Source organism: Mus musculus, chromosome 5 (assembly GCF_000001635.26).
Source record: "Mus musculus strain C57BL/6J chromosome 5, GRCm38.p6 C57BL/6J".
NCBI lineage: Eukaryota > Metazoa > Chordata > Mammalia > Rodentia > Muridae > Mus > Mus musculus.
In genome coordinates this window covers 117,943,494-117,960,126 of record NC_000071.6, presented here as the reverse complement: position 1 = coordinate 117,960,126, position 16,633 = coordinate 117,943,494, and the positions used below count along the sequence as shown (strand labels likewise).

Genomic DNA, 16,633 nt, shown 5'->3' with positions numbered 1-16,633 from the left:
GAATTAGAGAGAGTGAAGAGTGATATGCCAGGATGTATCCTGTCCTTAAGTGACACATGACTGTAGGTACACACAAAAGCAGCCTGTGAAGACTGGCTTTTCATCACCATTAGCCACGGGCTAATTGGCTAATACCTTCTGTGGCCCAGCAAAGAACAGGGGATGAGTGGTCTTGTCTGGCTCCTGCTGCATATCTGACCTTCATCTTGCACTGGATCTTGAATGGGAGGTTCAGGGACAGGACTAAGGAGTTAGAAATTGTGTGTGTGTGTGTGTGTGTGTGTGTGTGTGTGTGTGTGTGTGTGCGCGCGTGCGCGCTATAGTGTTCATGTGAAGGCCAAAGGACACCTTTCGGGAGTCAGTTCTCTCCTTCCCATATGGGCCCCAGGGGTTGATCATCAGATTTAGCAAGGACTTTACCTATGGAACTACATCACTTGGTGCTTCGGAGTACAGGAAATTGGTGTGACTGCCCTCGGGGACGTATGGAGAAGAGCGTGTGAAGACATATTCTCCCTGCCTCATGACACACATCCATCCCTTTATAGTAACCATGTCGTCATGGCATATAAGTGCCTCTCCACCAGGCACTAGTAGGGGCTTTGCACTAAAAAAACATTATATGTATAATAATTAAAACTATTATATGCATATAAAATATTATATGCATATGAATGCTTTGCCTGCGTATGTCTGTCCACCACACGCAAGCCTGGTGCCTGTGGAGGTCAGAAGAGGGCACTAAATGCTCTGGAACTGGAGTTGTAGGTGGCTATGAGCTGCTATGTAGGTGCTGGGAACTGAACTTGAGTCTTCTGCCAAAGTACTTAGTACTCTTAACCACTGGGCCATCTCTCCAGCCTCCTTATAGGGGTTTCTGAAGTCTCTTGTGGAGCTGGGCCTGAAACCATCTAGGTTTGAGCTCTGGGGTCTTCAGGGTGGAAGGGCTGAGTGGTAGGGCCCCTTCAATGGCTGTGTCTGTGACTGGGAGGAGAAGTAGTATGGAGGAGGGTGGCTGTACATGGGGACTGGAGACAGTCCCTCCATCCTGCCAGCACCCAGGAGTGTCCTTCATGGCCATTTGGCTAAAGAGTACAGTGGCCCAAGAGGGACTAAAAGATAAAACCCAGTCTCTCCAAATCAGGACCTGAGACTCTAACAGTACACTGTATCTGCTTCCTCTAGTCTCAGTGTGAGTTTCCTGGATACCCAGCCCAGGACTGTGGTTAAGGGGATGTGTGACATTCCAACCCAGTAGAATAAAAGACACCAGCCGGCAGGCAGAGTGAGTCCTTTTTTTTTTTTTAATTGTTTAACCATAATGCAAAGAAGCATAAGTAGACTTTGTGTTGAATCCCATAAAATGAGAAGATGAGGGTTATATAGAAGAGAAGCATGCGAGAGAACACAGCCTGGACAACCTCACGGAGGGCGTGGAGGGGCGGTGACGGGCACGGGCACTGGAGCACACGGGACACGTGGCAGAGATTAGCAGCATAGAGATGCCAGAGGTGGGTGGAGGGGCATCCGAGTTTCTGACAACTTATAGGTGGTGAGATGGAACCCTGGGCTCTGCCCATTCTCCCCAGCCTCCCTGGAACCCCACAGTGAAAACACCTCTGGGTGTAACCTGACCCCATGACGGACTTGGGACTTAACAGCAAGCCTGCTGTTAAGCTGCTTGGCCTGGAGTGGGTCAGCCATACATTCACAAGGACAACACAACAGCAAGAGTGGGGAGACAGAGCTCGGGGCACAGAGGGGGCATGGGGACAGGGATAACCTCAGACCCAGCTCAAGAGAGGGCACCTGGGAACATCTACCTAAAAACCACGTAGCCACCCTCTGCTACCCTTTGGCTTGGGAGCTTTGCTTGATCATCTTCCACAAAGCTTTCAGATCTCGGCTTGAAGCAGGTAAGAAAAACCATCACTGAACCGAGGCAGGCTCCGCTGCCCTCCTCCAGATCTCTAAGCAGAAACCACAGCATCAGGTAGACAGTTTGATGGCCCCTGAGACCCATAAGCAATGACTTCTTGGTCCAATGGTTGAAGGTCCTGCCTGCCTTCCCAGGGAGCACTCACTCCATTCTGATGACCTTTGTGACTGCCACACATGGCAGGAGGTTGCTAGTGGCATGGAGCAGGAAAGGTCACAGGTGCTGTTCAATCAGCATCCTGCAATACCCAGGACAGCCTGGGCTATGAAGACTCCTTCAGCTCTAAACATGACGGCCCAGGTTAGTGGGCTCCTGACTAGAATCTCCTAGAGGTCAGTTCCCATCCTGACTCGTCTAGGAGACACAGGTTATTAGTTCTTACTGATTGCCCTGGGTTAGAGATGCCCAGTTATCCATACCACTCAGATATGTGTGAACCAAACAAATTCATAAACACAGCTGAGACACACTCACCGGGGCATCACCCTTGTCTCTCTGATAGGTTGACTGTACTTTGCTGAAATTCTTGTGACAAGAAGTGTTTCAGAATAATTTCAGAATTATTTTTGATTTTGCAATATTTGCATATTTGTGGCGGGATTATTTGGCAGGTGGGAGCACCTCTAATCATGAAATTCATTTAGGTTTCACATAGACACCTTACACAGATAGCCTGAGGCAATTGGTTTGCCCTGCTGGGATATGGGATCCAGGCTTCGTATGCATGCTAGGCGAACTCTACCTTTGAGCTTCGTGTCCAGTCTATGTATTCTTTTGAATACTTTTGTAGATGAACTAACTAAAGTTTTTACTTGTGGTATCCTGTTGGTGCTCAACACGTTTTAGATTTCGGAGCATTTTGGCAGTGGGGATTAAGATGTCAGACTTGTAAATAGAAAACAGATTCCCTGGGGTCCCTGGGTCCTCATACTTGAGACATGGAATGGTCAACTTCTCCTTTTGGGTGCCTCTCCATGTGGGGTCTGGCAGTGAATGAGAAAGAGAGTGAGCCAGCCAGCCTGGCCTCCCAAGGCTGAACCCTGTCCACGAAGGATGTCTGCATTGGGTCCCTTGGCTGAACTTAACCTGGAAGCCCATGGCTTCCAGTGAAAGGCTGTGTGTGTATGTGTGTGTGTGTGTGTGTGTGTGTGAGTGTGTGTGTGTGTGTGAGAGAGAGAGAGAGAGAGAGAGAGAGAGAGAGAGAGAGAGAGAGAGAGAGAGAGAGAGAGAGAGAGAGAGACTCCGCAGGGATGGGTTTGTGGTTGGGTCAGCAATCTTCCATTTTGCCTTGGGCTGGAAAACTCTTGCATCCTGAAACAGGGGCTCTGCAATGGAAATCCACACGCTTGCTCCTGTGTTTTGGGGCCAATTCAGTGTTTTCCCTTTGTACCGAGGCCTGACCCAACTTCCTTCTCCTCCCAGGGCTGGGATCTCTCTACTCCCTTGGTCTTTACTCTCTACCACAGACCCGGTACCAGGTCTTGCCCACTTAGCTTAAGAATCCGTGACTCTGCCCTCCCCTCCTCTACCTCAAGCTAGTGATTCTGGGACAGTTCAGTCTACCAGCCATGGAAGATGGAAGCTTATCAGAGCTTGGCTTGGTACAGTCTTGGAGCATTGTCTTGCTTAGGTACGATCTGGAATCAGACCTTCTGCATAAACGAGGCAGCAACAGAATGTGGGTCATGGCTGCTTGCATCATAGTGGGACCTAAACATCCCCCACCCCCATCTCCGGGAAAAAGTCACCTGATTTCTCTGGGGATATGTAGGGAAACCCTCTCTTCTCCCATAGGCTAAACTTCTTGGGGACCATGGCTGCAGGAATAGCTGAGAGCGTAATGGTCAAACCTCCTCTTGTGAAATGGGTTGGGAGCTACTGCCAACCTCATAGGTGAGGTAAACAAAACCAGTCCTATTCTAAGACACTTTGTTGCTTGTTGCTGGCTGTGGGCTTGAACTAGAAACAACCAGCAGAGGGCAGTATCGACTCACCCCAGATGGCCACCTTGCTTCGTTTTTTTTTTTTTTTTTTGGATAAACTACTTAGGGGCGTTTTCAAAAAGGAGAGAGGATATCCAACTGATCTCCAGCCTTCTAGCCAGGAGCTGAGGGAGCTGGAAGTGTCAAGAGTTCAAATGTGTTTTTAAAATATTCTGTCTTGGGGGTTGGGGACATAGCTCAGCCTGGCGTGGGTGAGGTCCTGGGTCCCATCCCTAGCACTGATAAGCAGAAGTCCCCCTTGAACCTGGTTATGTAATCGTGTCTTTGTACTCTGGCAAATGACACGGTGCTTCTTCCATCTGTCCACTCACTACTGGCAGCACCGGGATATCCGGGGGTGGGGAGGAGCCTGTCACAGAGGAAGCATTCCTCATTCAGGGGTGCAAGAACCACTCATGCATGGGTGCATGCAGCTTGGCTTGCAGAGGGAGAGGGAGGGAGAAAAGGCTCTTCAATGGAGGTTGGACACAGCAGTTCGGATGAGGGGAATCAGCTACATCTTAAGTGTCACCAGAAGTTTGAAGGGTTGAGAAGAATGTCCCTGGATTGTGTTGGAAGTCAGTAGGAGGTCACTGCCTTGCCTTTGGGCTACAGAAGATAGCTCTGGGGTAGTGGGGGCTTAGTCTCCACAGGCATGGGAGATCAAGTAGGAAACACTAGTACTAAGGTAGGCTGGGTGAGTTTCCAACTAGGACCAGGTTCACATGCTAGTGATGGCAGGGTTGTCCAGTGTCACATGAGACCTGTCTCTGGACTCGGGGGTGGGGACTGAAGGCTGGGGATGTAGCTCAGTTGGTAGAGTGCTTGTCCAACATGCAGGAGGTTCTGGCTTTGAGCCTCTGGAAAAATCATAAACTGGATGTGATGTGGTAGGGTTAGAAATTAAAGGTTGTGAGTTCGAAGTCAGCCTGGTTAACAGGAGACCCTGGGGGAAATAGAAAGGAAAGGAAGAAAGAGAGACAAAGACCGAGAAAGAATGTGGGTGGGATTGGAGCCCTTAGGGTTTTGGACCCCACAGCTGTAAAGTCTTCAGCATTTTCTGTTTGACAGCCCTCATCCTTAGCATTAGGACAGCAGGTCCCAGCTCAGGACATAGAGGAAATGGTTGTGTTGTGTTTTGATTTTTTCCTGCCTCCCAAAACCAAACAGGAGCACAGAACATGGGACTTAACCTGGGCACCCTGGGGGGGGGGTTTCTTTATTGTCTGTCAGTACTGTCTGATATAACTTTTATTTATTCATTATTTATTTATCAGACAAGGGACCACCACAATGCCTCAGAGATGGTTAGCTCTGAGGGACCACTGGTCATGGCTAGAATTTTCTTGCCTACACTGCTCATTTTGGGGGAAGGGAATTATTGTCAAGCAGGAGGAATGAAAAGCAGCTACCCTATTCCTCCCTGACATCTGCCAAGGCTCCAAAGCACTAAAAAGGCCCACCCATCCATTTAATGAGGACAAATTTTGAAATGTCACCCAAATACCCTTGATGGCAAAGACCTTACTCCCAGCATGCTTCTTGGCGGGGCATGGCTGCTGGGCCTGGGGAAGACAGCTCAACATCCTGTGGTCCCAGCTGGGGTTGGTGAGAATGGGGAGGGGCTTGGCTGATCCACTGCCTGGTTAAATTTCCCAGACAGATCTCTGCCAAGAGGGTCAGATTCTGAACACCTCAGATTCTGTGGTTGGGTCCTCCACAGGGACCCCTTCCTCTCCATTTGTGCCTGTGATTAGTAAGGGGGGCTGCTGTGTTTCAGGGAGGCTGACACAGGCCTGTCATGGTGGACGTGGGTGGGATTAACGACATCTAGGAACATGTTTCATGGCTCGGAGCATCCTTCACGAAGGCAGTGGACTCACAGGTAAGGTCAGCACGCATGTGTAGACAAAAGGACAGAGAATTTCTCACCCCGCCCCACCACTCTCTCACACACACCGTCATAAAAAGAGGATGGAAAAGGGCTGAAGTGGCCACGGGACTGGCTCAGGGTGACCTGAGGCCCAGTGCCAGCCACCTTCAGACCCCCAACAGGAGTGACAGCCAGGACCCAGCGGTTTCATGCACCGCAACCCGCCCCTTGGCAGCAAGCGGGTGGGGAGGAAGTGGTTTTGTAAGAGCCACTGCAGGGTAACAAGGGTGATGCATCGCAGCCCAAGAGTCTAGGAGAAAACCCAGGGTTGGGGTTGAGAGAAGCCCAGAGCGGGAAGAAGGACCAGGACATAGCAACAGGACAAGAGGCAGGGTGGGGCCACTCGGGGTCCCGTGGGGAAGGTTCAGCCGTGTGTGTCCCCGTTTAGTCAACTTGCGGCCGCCCTCGCGTGGGCACTCAGGGCAGCCACCCCATATCCCATGGGGCGGGAGGATCCAGTTAGGAGCTGAAAACCCTGCTGGACAAGAGAAGGTGTTAGTGGCGTGGAAACCAGGTTCCTTAGCTTTCTTCGGGGGTCAGGGTGTGACAGTGGGGTGCATCTGTGATCCTAACACTTGGGAGACAGGAAGTAAAGCAAGTTCAGACCAGTACTTGCTGCTCTTCCAGAGAATCTGAGTTCGGTTCCTAGCACCTAGGTGAGGCGGTTCACAACTGCCCCTAACTCTCCAGGCTCCAAGCACACACATGCACACCCGTGGATGCACACGGCGCAGCAATAATGTAAGCTTAAATGGATAGAGTGGAGACGGTAACAGCCACTCTCACTGGGAAAGCGAGAATCGAGTCCCACCTGCTTGAAGGGGAAGGGTGGGGGTGGGGGTGGGGGTGGGGAGGGGTGGGGGATGGGGGTGGGCATTAACACACTGGTTTTCTTGCTGCACCCCGGTAGGGAAGGTTTAAAGAATGAGACTCTACACCACTGCTTCAGGCTGCTTCCTGCAATTCCTAAAGGCTGAGTCAAACTGTCAAGATACTATCTGTTTTAATTGCATCCATGAGAATGTCCCCTGTGACTTTTGGATTAGGGGTAGGGGTAGGGGGAGCATCAAGAGTTACAGTGTTTGTAGGCAGAAACCAACCTCCCACAAGGTGTCCAGAGCAGGGACTACCACCATCTGGATCCTTGGAGTCCCGAATGGCTCACAGGACTGGAGACACCTGGGCACGTGCACCCCTTTCTTTTGTTTTATTGAGAGGAGATCTCCATGCGTAGCTCCAGCTGGCCTCAAATGGGCAACCTTCTGCCCAGGTAGCAGCAGGATCGCAGCCACACATTTTGGTCTGGGACACTCCCACCCATCGCCATTTTGGTCTGGGGATTCCTGCCCACCAGCTGTAGCCCCTCCCCCAGACCTGGATGTGACTTACTCATCTGTGTCTTTTTTGCTCTCTTCAATGAAGGCGATGGACTCAGATCTAAGGCGGTTGGTCACTTCATATGTTCTGAGGGTGACCCCAAAGATGTCCTCGTGGTACCGGTTGTCATCCTATGGGCAGAAACAGCCAGGGCATGGATCAGATGGCAGGGAAGGGCTTGGAGAGGGACAGACATGGGATACACGGGAGAGCACACACCTAGACAAGACAAAGGCTAAGCTCAAGGTCCTGGGGTACCTGTGGTCACTAAGGCTGTGGTGAACAGTGCTCCACCCTTTTGTGCCTAGGTGACAAAGAATCTATGGGGTGAGTATTTGGAAAAAGGGTGGCTGCCTTGAGGATTCTGAGCATAGAAGGATCAAGGAGGCCCAAAAGGAGCTTTAATTCTGTCTCTCCTCTTTCCAACTCACCCCTGAAAAGTTCGGATCCCTGCAAAAAAAAAAAAAAAAAAAAAAAAAAAAAAAAAAGGGACAACATAAACTCCCTTTATCTCCATGTAAGGACCAGGCTTGTTTTGGAAAAGGCGGCCTTAAGGCATCAGCTCCAGGAACAGACCCTAAGTCCCAGGAACCAGGCCATAAGACGCCAGCTGCTCTGGGAACAGACCATAAAATCCAGAAGGAAGGTCATAAAACCCCCTCCCCAAGAACAGCCTGGGGGTAACCACAAGAATGGGAAGATATCTTATCTCAGGATTGGCCACCTGTGCTGGACAGCCCTATCTCCTCCTGACATAGGAATTCGAACCACTGACCACCTGGCTAATCAGAAGCCGACCCCTGTGACCTCCCCAGCACCCACCAATAAAATTTTCGATTACCTAACCCACTTTCTAAATACAGAGGGACTAACATAGTAGCCAAAGTTCTACTAATGTCACTGCTTTGGCCCCTGCCAATCACGGTAGAGATTACCTAATCTTCTAGAACTTCTAGAGAGTTCCCCCAGTTCCCTGTAAGAAGGCCGGTGTGCCTTTGACTAGGGTCGCCATTTTGAAAAATGGTTGACCCCCCCCCCCCACTGGTTATTTCTACAGAATAAAACGCTCTCTGCCTCTGCATGCATGCTAAGTCTGGGGGGTCTCCCTTCAGCGATTTTCAGACCTTTACACCAGCAAGCCCGAATTAAGTAGGAAATATTCCAGCTGACTGGTACCAGCAGATGGAGAGAAAAGGAAGGTGACTGTGGGGCTGGGGATCTAGTCTGTGGTACATTACTTCCTCAGCGTGCACAAGACACTCGGTTTTGTCTCCAGCATGGGGCGGGGGGGGGGGCGGGGGGGCGGGGGGCAGTGGTGGGGCAGATTCAGAAGTGATGGGAGGCCCCTTGGCAAAAGTGAGGGGTGGGTTGGTCAGTTAAGAATATTATTATTTGGTCCTGGAGCAAGCGGGGGCCAGAGCAAGAGGGAGAAAGGGAAGGGGGGGGGGAAGAATATTATTATTTAAGAGTGACGTTTGGTGGTTGGGAGGAGAGAGTCATCATATTCCCAGGGAGGGTAGTGGCCAGGAGCTTGGCTTGGCTAGTAGTGCCAATGGGATACTCAGTTCTAGTACCCTGCTCTGTATCCAGGCACCCAATGTATTCAGTTCTAGTGCCTGGTTCCTGCAGCAAGGTCCACATCTGTCAAAGACACCAAGGGTGTGGCAGGCCACACAGCATCCCTCCTCACCTGGCGTGTCTTTTTCCTCCCCTTCTGTGAATGTGTTTGTATCCATGTCCGTACACGTGTGTGTGTGTGTGTGTGTGTGTGTGTGTGTGTGTGCGCGCGCGCACACACACACACACACACACGCGCATTATAGAGGCCAGAAGATGACACTGGGTGTCTTTTGATCTCTTCATTTTATGTACTGAGGCAGGGTCTCTCACCTGAGCCCAGAGCTCATGATTCAGCTAATCTCACTGGTCAGCTTGCTCTGGGCAAGCCCTGCCTCTGCCTCTGTGTGCCAGGAGCACAGGCAAGCTGTCATGCCCATCTGGCATTTATGTAAATGCTGGGGATTTGAACTCTGGTCTTCATGCTTGCACCGCGAGTACCTTTCCTGCCGAGCCCTCTCTACAGCCCCCTGCCAACTTCTAGCAGAAATCTCTTTTCCCTCACTGGGCTTAGAGAAGAGTGTCTAGAAAAATGTTTGCCTACTAACTGGGGTCACTGAGATGGCTCAGCTGGTGAAGGGGCTTGCCACCAAGCCTGATGACATGAGTTAGATCCCTAGGACCCACACGATAGAAGAGAACACTCTGCCAGGTGTCCCCTGACTTCCACAGGTGCACCACGACATATTCATGCCCCTCCCCCAATGAACATTGATCATTGTTCATTTAAGAAATCACAGTGGGATGGGACTGCCTCTGGGATTCAGTTTCTATTGGGGGAGGTGATCTGTCACAACAGTTAGGACACTGTTAGGGAAACTATCACGGCTGCTAACCTACTAGCCTTTGAGCAGAGTAAGAAAAGGCCTTTCCTTCAGGGCAGTCACACCCCACATCAGGTGCACTGTTTAGAGAGCAAGCATAGCGGTATTCAGTTCAGTTCCACCTGCCCTCTTTGGATGAGACTTGTTTTGTTTTGTTTTTTTGTTTGTTTGTTTTGTTTTTGTATTTTTTGGGGGGGGGCAAGACAGGGTTTCTCTGTTTCATTGCGTTGTCTTGAAGCCCACTCTGTAGACCAGGCTGGCCTTGAATTCAACAGTGATCCACCTGCCTCTGCCTCCAGAGAGCTGGGATTAAAGATGTGCACCACAACGTGGTGGGTGAGCCTTTTCATGAAGTGCCAACCATATGAAATCATTTGCTCAGGGGTGCAGGAAGCACTGAGCTAGGATTGCATCCATAAAACTCCCCACAGGCCCAGTGTCATTTTCATACTAGAACCTATAACTATATTGACTGTGTGTACCTGCATGCCTGCCTTCCTGTCTGTCTCTGTCTCCGGATCGAGGCTAGGTGCAACCCCAGTTATAAGGTCAGATGGACTCCCCGAGTTACGGTACAGGTTGGAAGAGAGGAAACTTCTGGACGCTGGTTGCCAGCTGTCACTCACCCTCAGCCTGCTGATGAACACACCAGCATCCTCCTCCGAGAGTTTCCCCTGCTGGGTCATTATGCGCTGGATGGCTTTGAGGACATCAGCGGCCATGGTAACGTCCCCGCAGACATAAATATGGCCTCCTTGCTCCTTCAGGGCGCGGTACACAGACTCGGCCAGCTGTTCCTGCAGCACGTCCTGTACATATTTCTGCAGAAGCAGAGGACAGTGAGCTGTGGCCCCTCTGAGAGGCTTCTGGCTCCACCCACCAGGAAGCAAGGGCTTGTGGGTAGGGCTTCTGTGCTCCATTCACAAGGAAGTATGGTGCAGGGGCTTGTGGGTAGGGAGCTGTTTTGTGAGCTAAGCTCAGGGGAATGGGCCGAGGGACTAGAAAGAGTGAAATAGGACCAAACTACCATCATGTGTGAATGGGCTGATTTCAGCCTTGGGCAGCTGGAGCTTGGCTGCTGAGGACCCTCTGGGGAGCCTTGAGAGTACTCCCTAGAACTGGGGGAGTGCTCCCTAGATAACCTTCATTGGGAGCACCCCAGAATATATGACTATCAACTTGATAAAACCTTGAGTCATCTAGGAGACAAAATTTGGGGTGTGTCCATGAGGGAGTCTCTAGACTGAGTTAGTGAGGGTAGTTAAGCCCAGTCTAAAAAATGGGTGGTATTATTTTATAGTTCTTGACTGTATAAAAGGAGAATTCAAGCTGGGTACCAGCATTCCTCTCTCTCTCTCTGCTCACAAACCGAAGCTGCATATGTGACCATCTGGTTCAGGTTTCTGCTGCCACGCCCTCCTCACCATGATGGGCAGTAGACTGTACTCCCTAACTGTGGGTCCCAATAAAAAACCTTCCTTATTTAAGTAGCTTTCATCAAGTATTTTGTCCGGGCCACGAGGCAAGTAACCGAAACGCAAGGGCCTTAGCTACCTTCTCCTTACCCTGGAGGGGTGGTGGTCACGATTGGGTCAGAGAAGCTCAGGGCAGTAAGCCATGGATTGGCAAAGTAAGGGGTTTCCGGCCTCCCCACCCCGCCCATTGCCTCAATAAGCTAGCTATCCCAGCAAGGATGGAAGTGAGGGGCAGGTTAGCTAGAAGCTTGCGGGTGAGCTGAGCACAGAGGTGGTCCACTGCAGTGTTTGTTTAATGGGCCAGAAACAACTCCCATGTATGGCTGCCATTCAGCTGGTAATTTCTGCTGGTGACCGCCACCCCCGGGGTGCCAAACAGCCCCGTCCACATCCCCTGACTGTTCTTCTCCCACGACATAGGTCCTAGCCTAGTCTCTGGGATCTCCAAAGTGCCCCCCAAACCCAGCAGTTAGAATACCAGTTCCATAGCCCATGTTCATTCTGATTGGTGTTGCCTCTTGTGGACTGTCAAATAAGTATATTTTAAGCTTCTTTTTACATTTTAGCTCATTAATTTTTTTGAAACTAGTATTACTGGGTAGCTCAGGGTGGCTTTGAACTCAAACTTTTTCTGCTTTAGCCTCTCAAGAACTGGGATTATAGGTGTGGGCTATCATGCTCACCTAGGCTCTATTTAAAAGGTTTTTTTTTTTTTTTGTTGTTGTTGTTGTTGGAAATATACACAACAAAGTACATACTGTGTTAAAGTATATAATTCACCTCTAATTATTTAGGAGGTAGAGGCAGAAGGATTACAAATTCTAGACTGGGTTAAGCTAAAGAGTGGGTTCTGTGCTAGCCTGGGCTACATATAGCAAGATCATATTATGTAGCTGTTAAATATTTTCAAGGGACTCAGCCCCCCCCCCCCACCAGGCTTTCTGAGGACAGAGCAGATTTGGGGTTAGGGGTAACACACTCAGAAGTGGGGTGTCTTGGTTTCCATTCTGTCACGATGAAAGCAACTCAGGGAGACAGGGTTGGTTTTGAGTTCAGGTGCATCACTATGGGGACGCCCTAGTGGCAGGAACTTGAAGCAGTCACGGGTAGAGAGGAACGGATAGCCAATACTCAGTGCTCAGCTCTCTCCTGCCTTTCATTCAGTCCAGGGTCAGGCCATGGAATGGTGCTTCGTACATTCAGACTGAGCCTTCCCACCTCGGTTAACCCCATGTTAAGTCCAGACAATCCCCCTTGAGCCCCTCTCCCTGGGTGATTCTAGATTGTTTCAAGTAGACAACAAAACTGGCCATCATGGTATGTGTGTGTGTGTGTGTGTTTGTGTGATGCGACATTCACAGGCATATTCATGCTTGCACACTTGAGGGCATCCCAGTGTGGGCCAGGTTACCTTTGGCCTGTCGGGTTCCCGGGAGTAGGCAGTGTACAGCTCTCTGAAGACGCCCTTGTTCTTGGCCTGCAGGGTCTCCTCTCTGTAGATATGATCTATCTTGGATTGTCGACACCCGAAGACCAGAACCATGGGGCACGGATTCATTCCTGGGGACCGGGAAGACCCATAACACAGATGGCTCTGATGCCCAAGTGGGCAGTGGTTTAGCTACAGGAGCTGGGGGTGCTGGGACCACAGGACATGACGTGTTGAGGAAAACTCGCATACATGGGGCAGGGGGTTAAGCACACAGGTGCCTCCATATGTTTGCATCTACACATACAGACAAGCATGGCCCGTGGGGAACGGGGCATTCCCTAGACATTCCTTGCCTGGTCTCACTCCATCCCTATGCAAGACTCCTTAGCAGCCTGCTATTGGAAAATGCCCAGAGCCCAGACTGGAACCTGATGGTCTGCGTCTGAGTCCCAGCTCTGTGGGACCTTGAGCACGTCAGCTCCCTCTCAGAACTTCAGTTTCCCCATTTGAGTATGGAAGCACTAGCTTCCTCAGGATGCAAGTGAAATAGGGATCCCAGGGTTGCCCTGGGCAGGAAAACCTCACGTAAAATAGTGTTCTCTAGAAGTTCTATACATCTTCCTTCGAGCTGTCAGTTACTTCTCCTCTTAATACAGACTGTATTTTATTTCAGTTGTTTGATGTGCCGTTGGGGAATCAGATTTGGTGTGTGGGCCAATGGTAATGCCCACAACCACCTCTTGGGGTCACTGTTCTACCAGAAACACAGCTCAGTGTGGGACACAGAGCTAACATCGATCCATCATATATCTATGTATTCTCTATGTATCTAACATCTATCATCTATCTATCTATCTATCTATCTATCATCTATCATCTATCCATCATATATCTATGTATTCTTTATCTATCATCTACCTATCATCTATTTATCTATCTCTTATCTGTCTGTCTGTCTGTCTATCTATCTACCTCAATTCTTGCTGGTCTAGAACTGAGTAGACCAGGCTGGCCTGAGGTCACAGAGATCCAGCTGTCTCTGGGTCTTGGGGTTAAAGACGTGTGCCAGCACACCTGGTCTAGGTTTAAATCTATGTCCATACTGTCCTTCTGTCTTGTCCTGTTGGACTCCTTGTTTGCTCAGTCTACAACTGGGAATCATTTCTCTTTTTCTTCCAAACCTGCACTTCATCTCACACAGCAAGACCTAATTCTAGTGACCATTCACGAGGTAGTCTCTCTCTCTCTCTCTCTCTCTCTCTCTCTCTCTCTCTCTCTCACACACACACACACACACACACACACACACACACACACACACACACACACATCTATTTGATAAGGATGCACACCTATCCTTGGTGGAATACTGGGCTTTTAGGACCAACTCTTAAATCAAAGACATGTCCTCTGAGGATGAGATTTTGGGCCCCTGGGACAGGCTGTGTAGCAGGTCTGTTTGAGTGGGCTGTTCAGGCACCTGTGGCCACATCGGTATGGCAGTCCCTCCTCACCCCTCCCCTCCCCATGCAGTGAGGTGGAGCAGGGGCCCTCCATCGTTCTCTGGGTTAAGGGTCAGGTCAGTGGCCCCTGGATCGTTGCGTTGGTACCTTTGTGTTGGATGTCAAATTGTCGCTGTTGCCAAAAACTTCGGAAGGGAGCGATGCCGGTGCCTGGGCCAACCAGGATGCAAGGCACCTGGGGGTTTCGAGGCAGGTGGAAGCTAGGGGCACTGGACAAAGAAGAAACAGAAGCTTTGCAGTGCTCTGCTCCAACCCCTGTGATGGAGCCCAGGGTAACCCAGGGCCCCCTCTAGAGTAAGAATTCACAGATTAGAGGGGTTTAAAAAGTAAGGTTGTTGGGGTTTGGCTCTTTCTCTGTTCCCCACCGCTTCTCATCAGGCTCAGTCCCACAGACAATGAGCTTGAGCTAACCTGACTTTCCATGTGTTCTGGCTCTGGGGACCAGGGCTCTTTTGTTGGCGGGGGGTGGGGGGGGAGCTACTGTGTGCACTGTAGGAGTTCAAGTGGTTCTGTGAGCTCCTACCAGCTTGATGTCAGGGCTAACTCCACAGTCATGACAATCTAAGATGTCTTTGAGTGTCATCAAATGTCCCCAAGGTGGCAGAGGGAGTAAAATTACCTTGGACTGAATTTTAACTTACAAATGTTCATAAATATACATATACATACACACACATATACATTCACATATATACACACATATACATATATATAACATTTCATATATACAGTATGTATGTATGAACGTATGTATGTATATGTGTGTATGTGTGCATGCGGAGGTCAGAGGTTAACACTGAATGCCTTTCTATCATTTTTTCCACTTTATTTTCAAGCCAAGGTTTTCCACTAAACCAGGAGCTCATTGATTTTTTACCTTGGCTAGCTGCCACTAAGTTCTGTGGGTCCATCCATCTCCGTCTCCCCAACCAAACACTGGGGCTACACACTGGAGTTACAAGCCTGTGTCATCCTGCCTGGCTCTTAAATGGGTGTCAGGGATTCGAACTCAATCCTTACATTTACCCAATAGGTACTTGATCCACTGAGCCATCGCCCTAGTCCCCTGATTTCAACTCTCTAGTTTGTTTATTATATATAAGTATCAGACAATCCAGAAGAGGGCGTCAGATCTCATTACGGGTAGTTGTGAGTCACCATGTGGTTTCTGGGATTTGAACTCAGGACCTTCAGAAGAGCATTCAGTGCCTTTAACCGCTGAGCCATCTCCCCAGCCCAGGTCATGAGGTCTGTAATCAGGGGGTTGCAGATACCTGTGCTTAGGTGAGCTGCCCGGGGCTGCTAACATGTTGGTGTTCCTGGGCTACGTGGTCAGGCTGGGCTCAGGACTCTGGTTTAAAAACCAGCTCCATGAGACTGATGTGGACAGCAGGAGGACCTACTGACACTCTGCCCTCAACAGGAGAAGAGAGTGGCGGACCAAGTCAGTGTTGGAGCAGGGCTTCCATTGTATATGGGGTGAAGGTCCCAGCTCAGGATCATCCTTAAAATGGGGGAACCACACCCCCATCTCTGAGAGACTGGAGTGAAAGCCAGAAACAGAAGCCAGAGGATGGCTCAGCGGCTGGAACACCTGCTGTGCAAACCAGATGACCCCAGTTCAATTCCCCGGAACCTATATGAAGGCAGAAGGGGAGAACTGACTCCATGAGGTTGTCCTGTGAACTCCATGTCTGTGACTACGCTCATATACCACACACACACTGATGAATAAAAATGAAAAATAATAATAATTAAAAAAAGGTCAGCCTGTTATGTCTTTCACCCTCTCCTTTCCACCTTGAAGGCATCTGACGATGTCTGAAGACGTTTTGGGTTGTTATGTCTTCAAGGATAGGATGCCCATGGGTCTGTGTAGGATGGGATCATCATTTCATGGTCTTTTATACGTATGTATTGCCGGGATACCCTGCTGGCAGTTGTATATCCCTTGATCTTGTCTCCCTAACAATGCAGAATGATGCGGGTCATTGGTGTTACTCCAGCATCATCTAGCATCTATCTAGAACCTTTAGGCTGGTCCCTCATATACTCCGATGCATGGCATCAACCCGTTTGTGGCAGATGACCAAGCATCTCTCTTCACCAGCCACTCACCCTCTCACGAAGCAGGGGACGACATCGTCAGCCTGTATTCGGTTGAGCCAGGAGGAGCACACCCCGTGGTGAACCGGTCCTTCTCCATCTAAAAGGATGAGCAAGGGGCCCGTCTCATTATGTCAGGCACCGTCTCTCTTCCCAGCCCCCCCCCCCACTTTTCCCCCACCCCCCATTAAGTCTCTCCCAGCTAATGCCAAGTGATGCTATTTCGCTCCAGCCAGGCCTGTGAGCTACCCCTGTGAGCTGCATAGCAGGTCGGATAGGGTAGAGGAGGCCTATTCTACATGCCGCTCAAGGTCTGAGAAGATCAATCAAATTGGAGCAGGATTCAGGCTCCCAAACACACACCTTGTCTATTTCTAACCACACTCAGGGTTAGCTCAGCCATGGGGACACACAGCCTGCTGTGT

General features: G+C 50.1%; 1 protein-coding gene across 1 annotated transcript in view; it reads right to left on the bottom strand.

The window, feature by feature from the left end:
- Positions 1–1,286: 1,286 nt before the first annotated feature.
- Nos1 (nitric oxide synthase 1, neuronal) overlaps positions 1,287–16,633 on the bottom strand; it is a 92,002-nt gene continuing 76,655 nt past the window's right edge. The window contains exons 23-28 of the mRNA NM_008712.3: positions 16,221–16,308; positions 14,190–14,311; positions 12,559–12,707; positions 10,299–10,493; positions 7,244–7,362; positions 1,287–6,329 (exon numbers count right to left, since the gene is read on the bottom strand). Coding sequence (NP_032738.1) covers positions 6,314–6,329; positions 7,244–7,362; positions 10,299–10,493; positions 12,559–12,707; positions 14,190–14,311; positions 16,221–16,308 — 689 coding nt within the window. The 3' untranslated portion in view covers positions 1,287–6,313. The remainder of the gene's footprint in view (positions 6,330–7,243; positions 7,363–10,298; positions 10,494–12,558; positions 12,708–14,189; positions 14,312–16,220; positions 16,309–16,633) is intronic.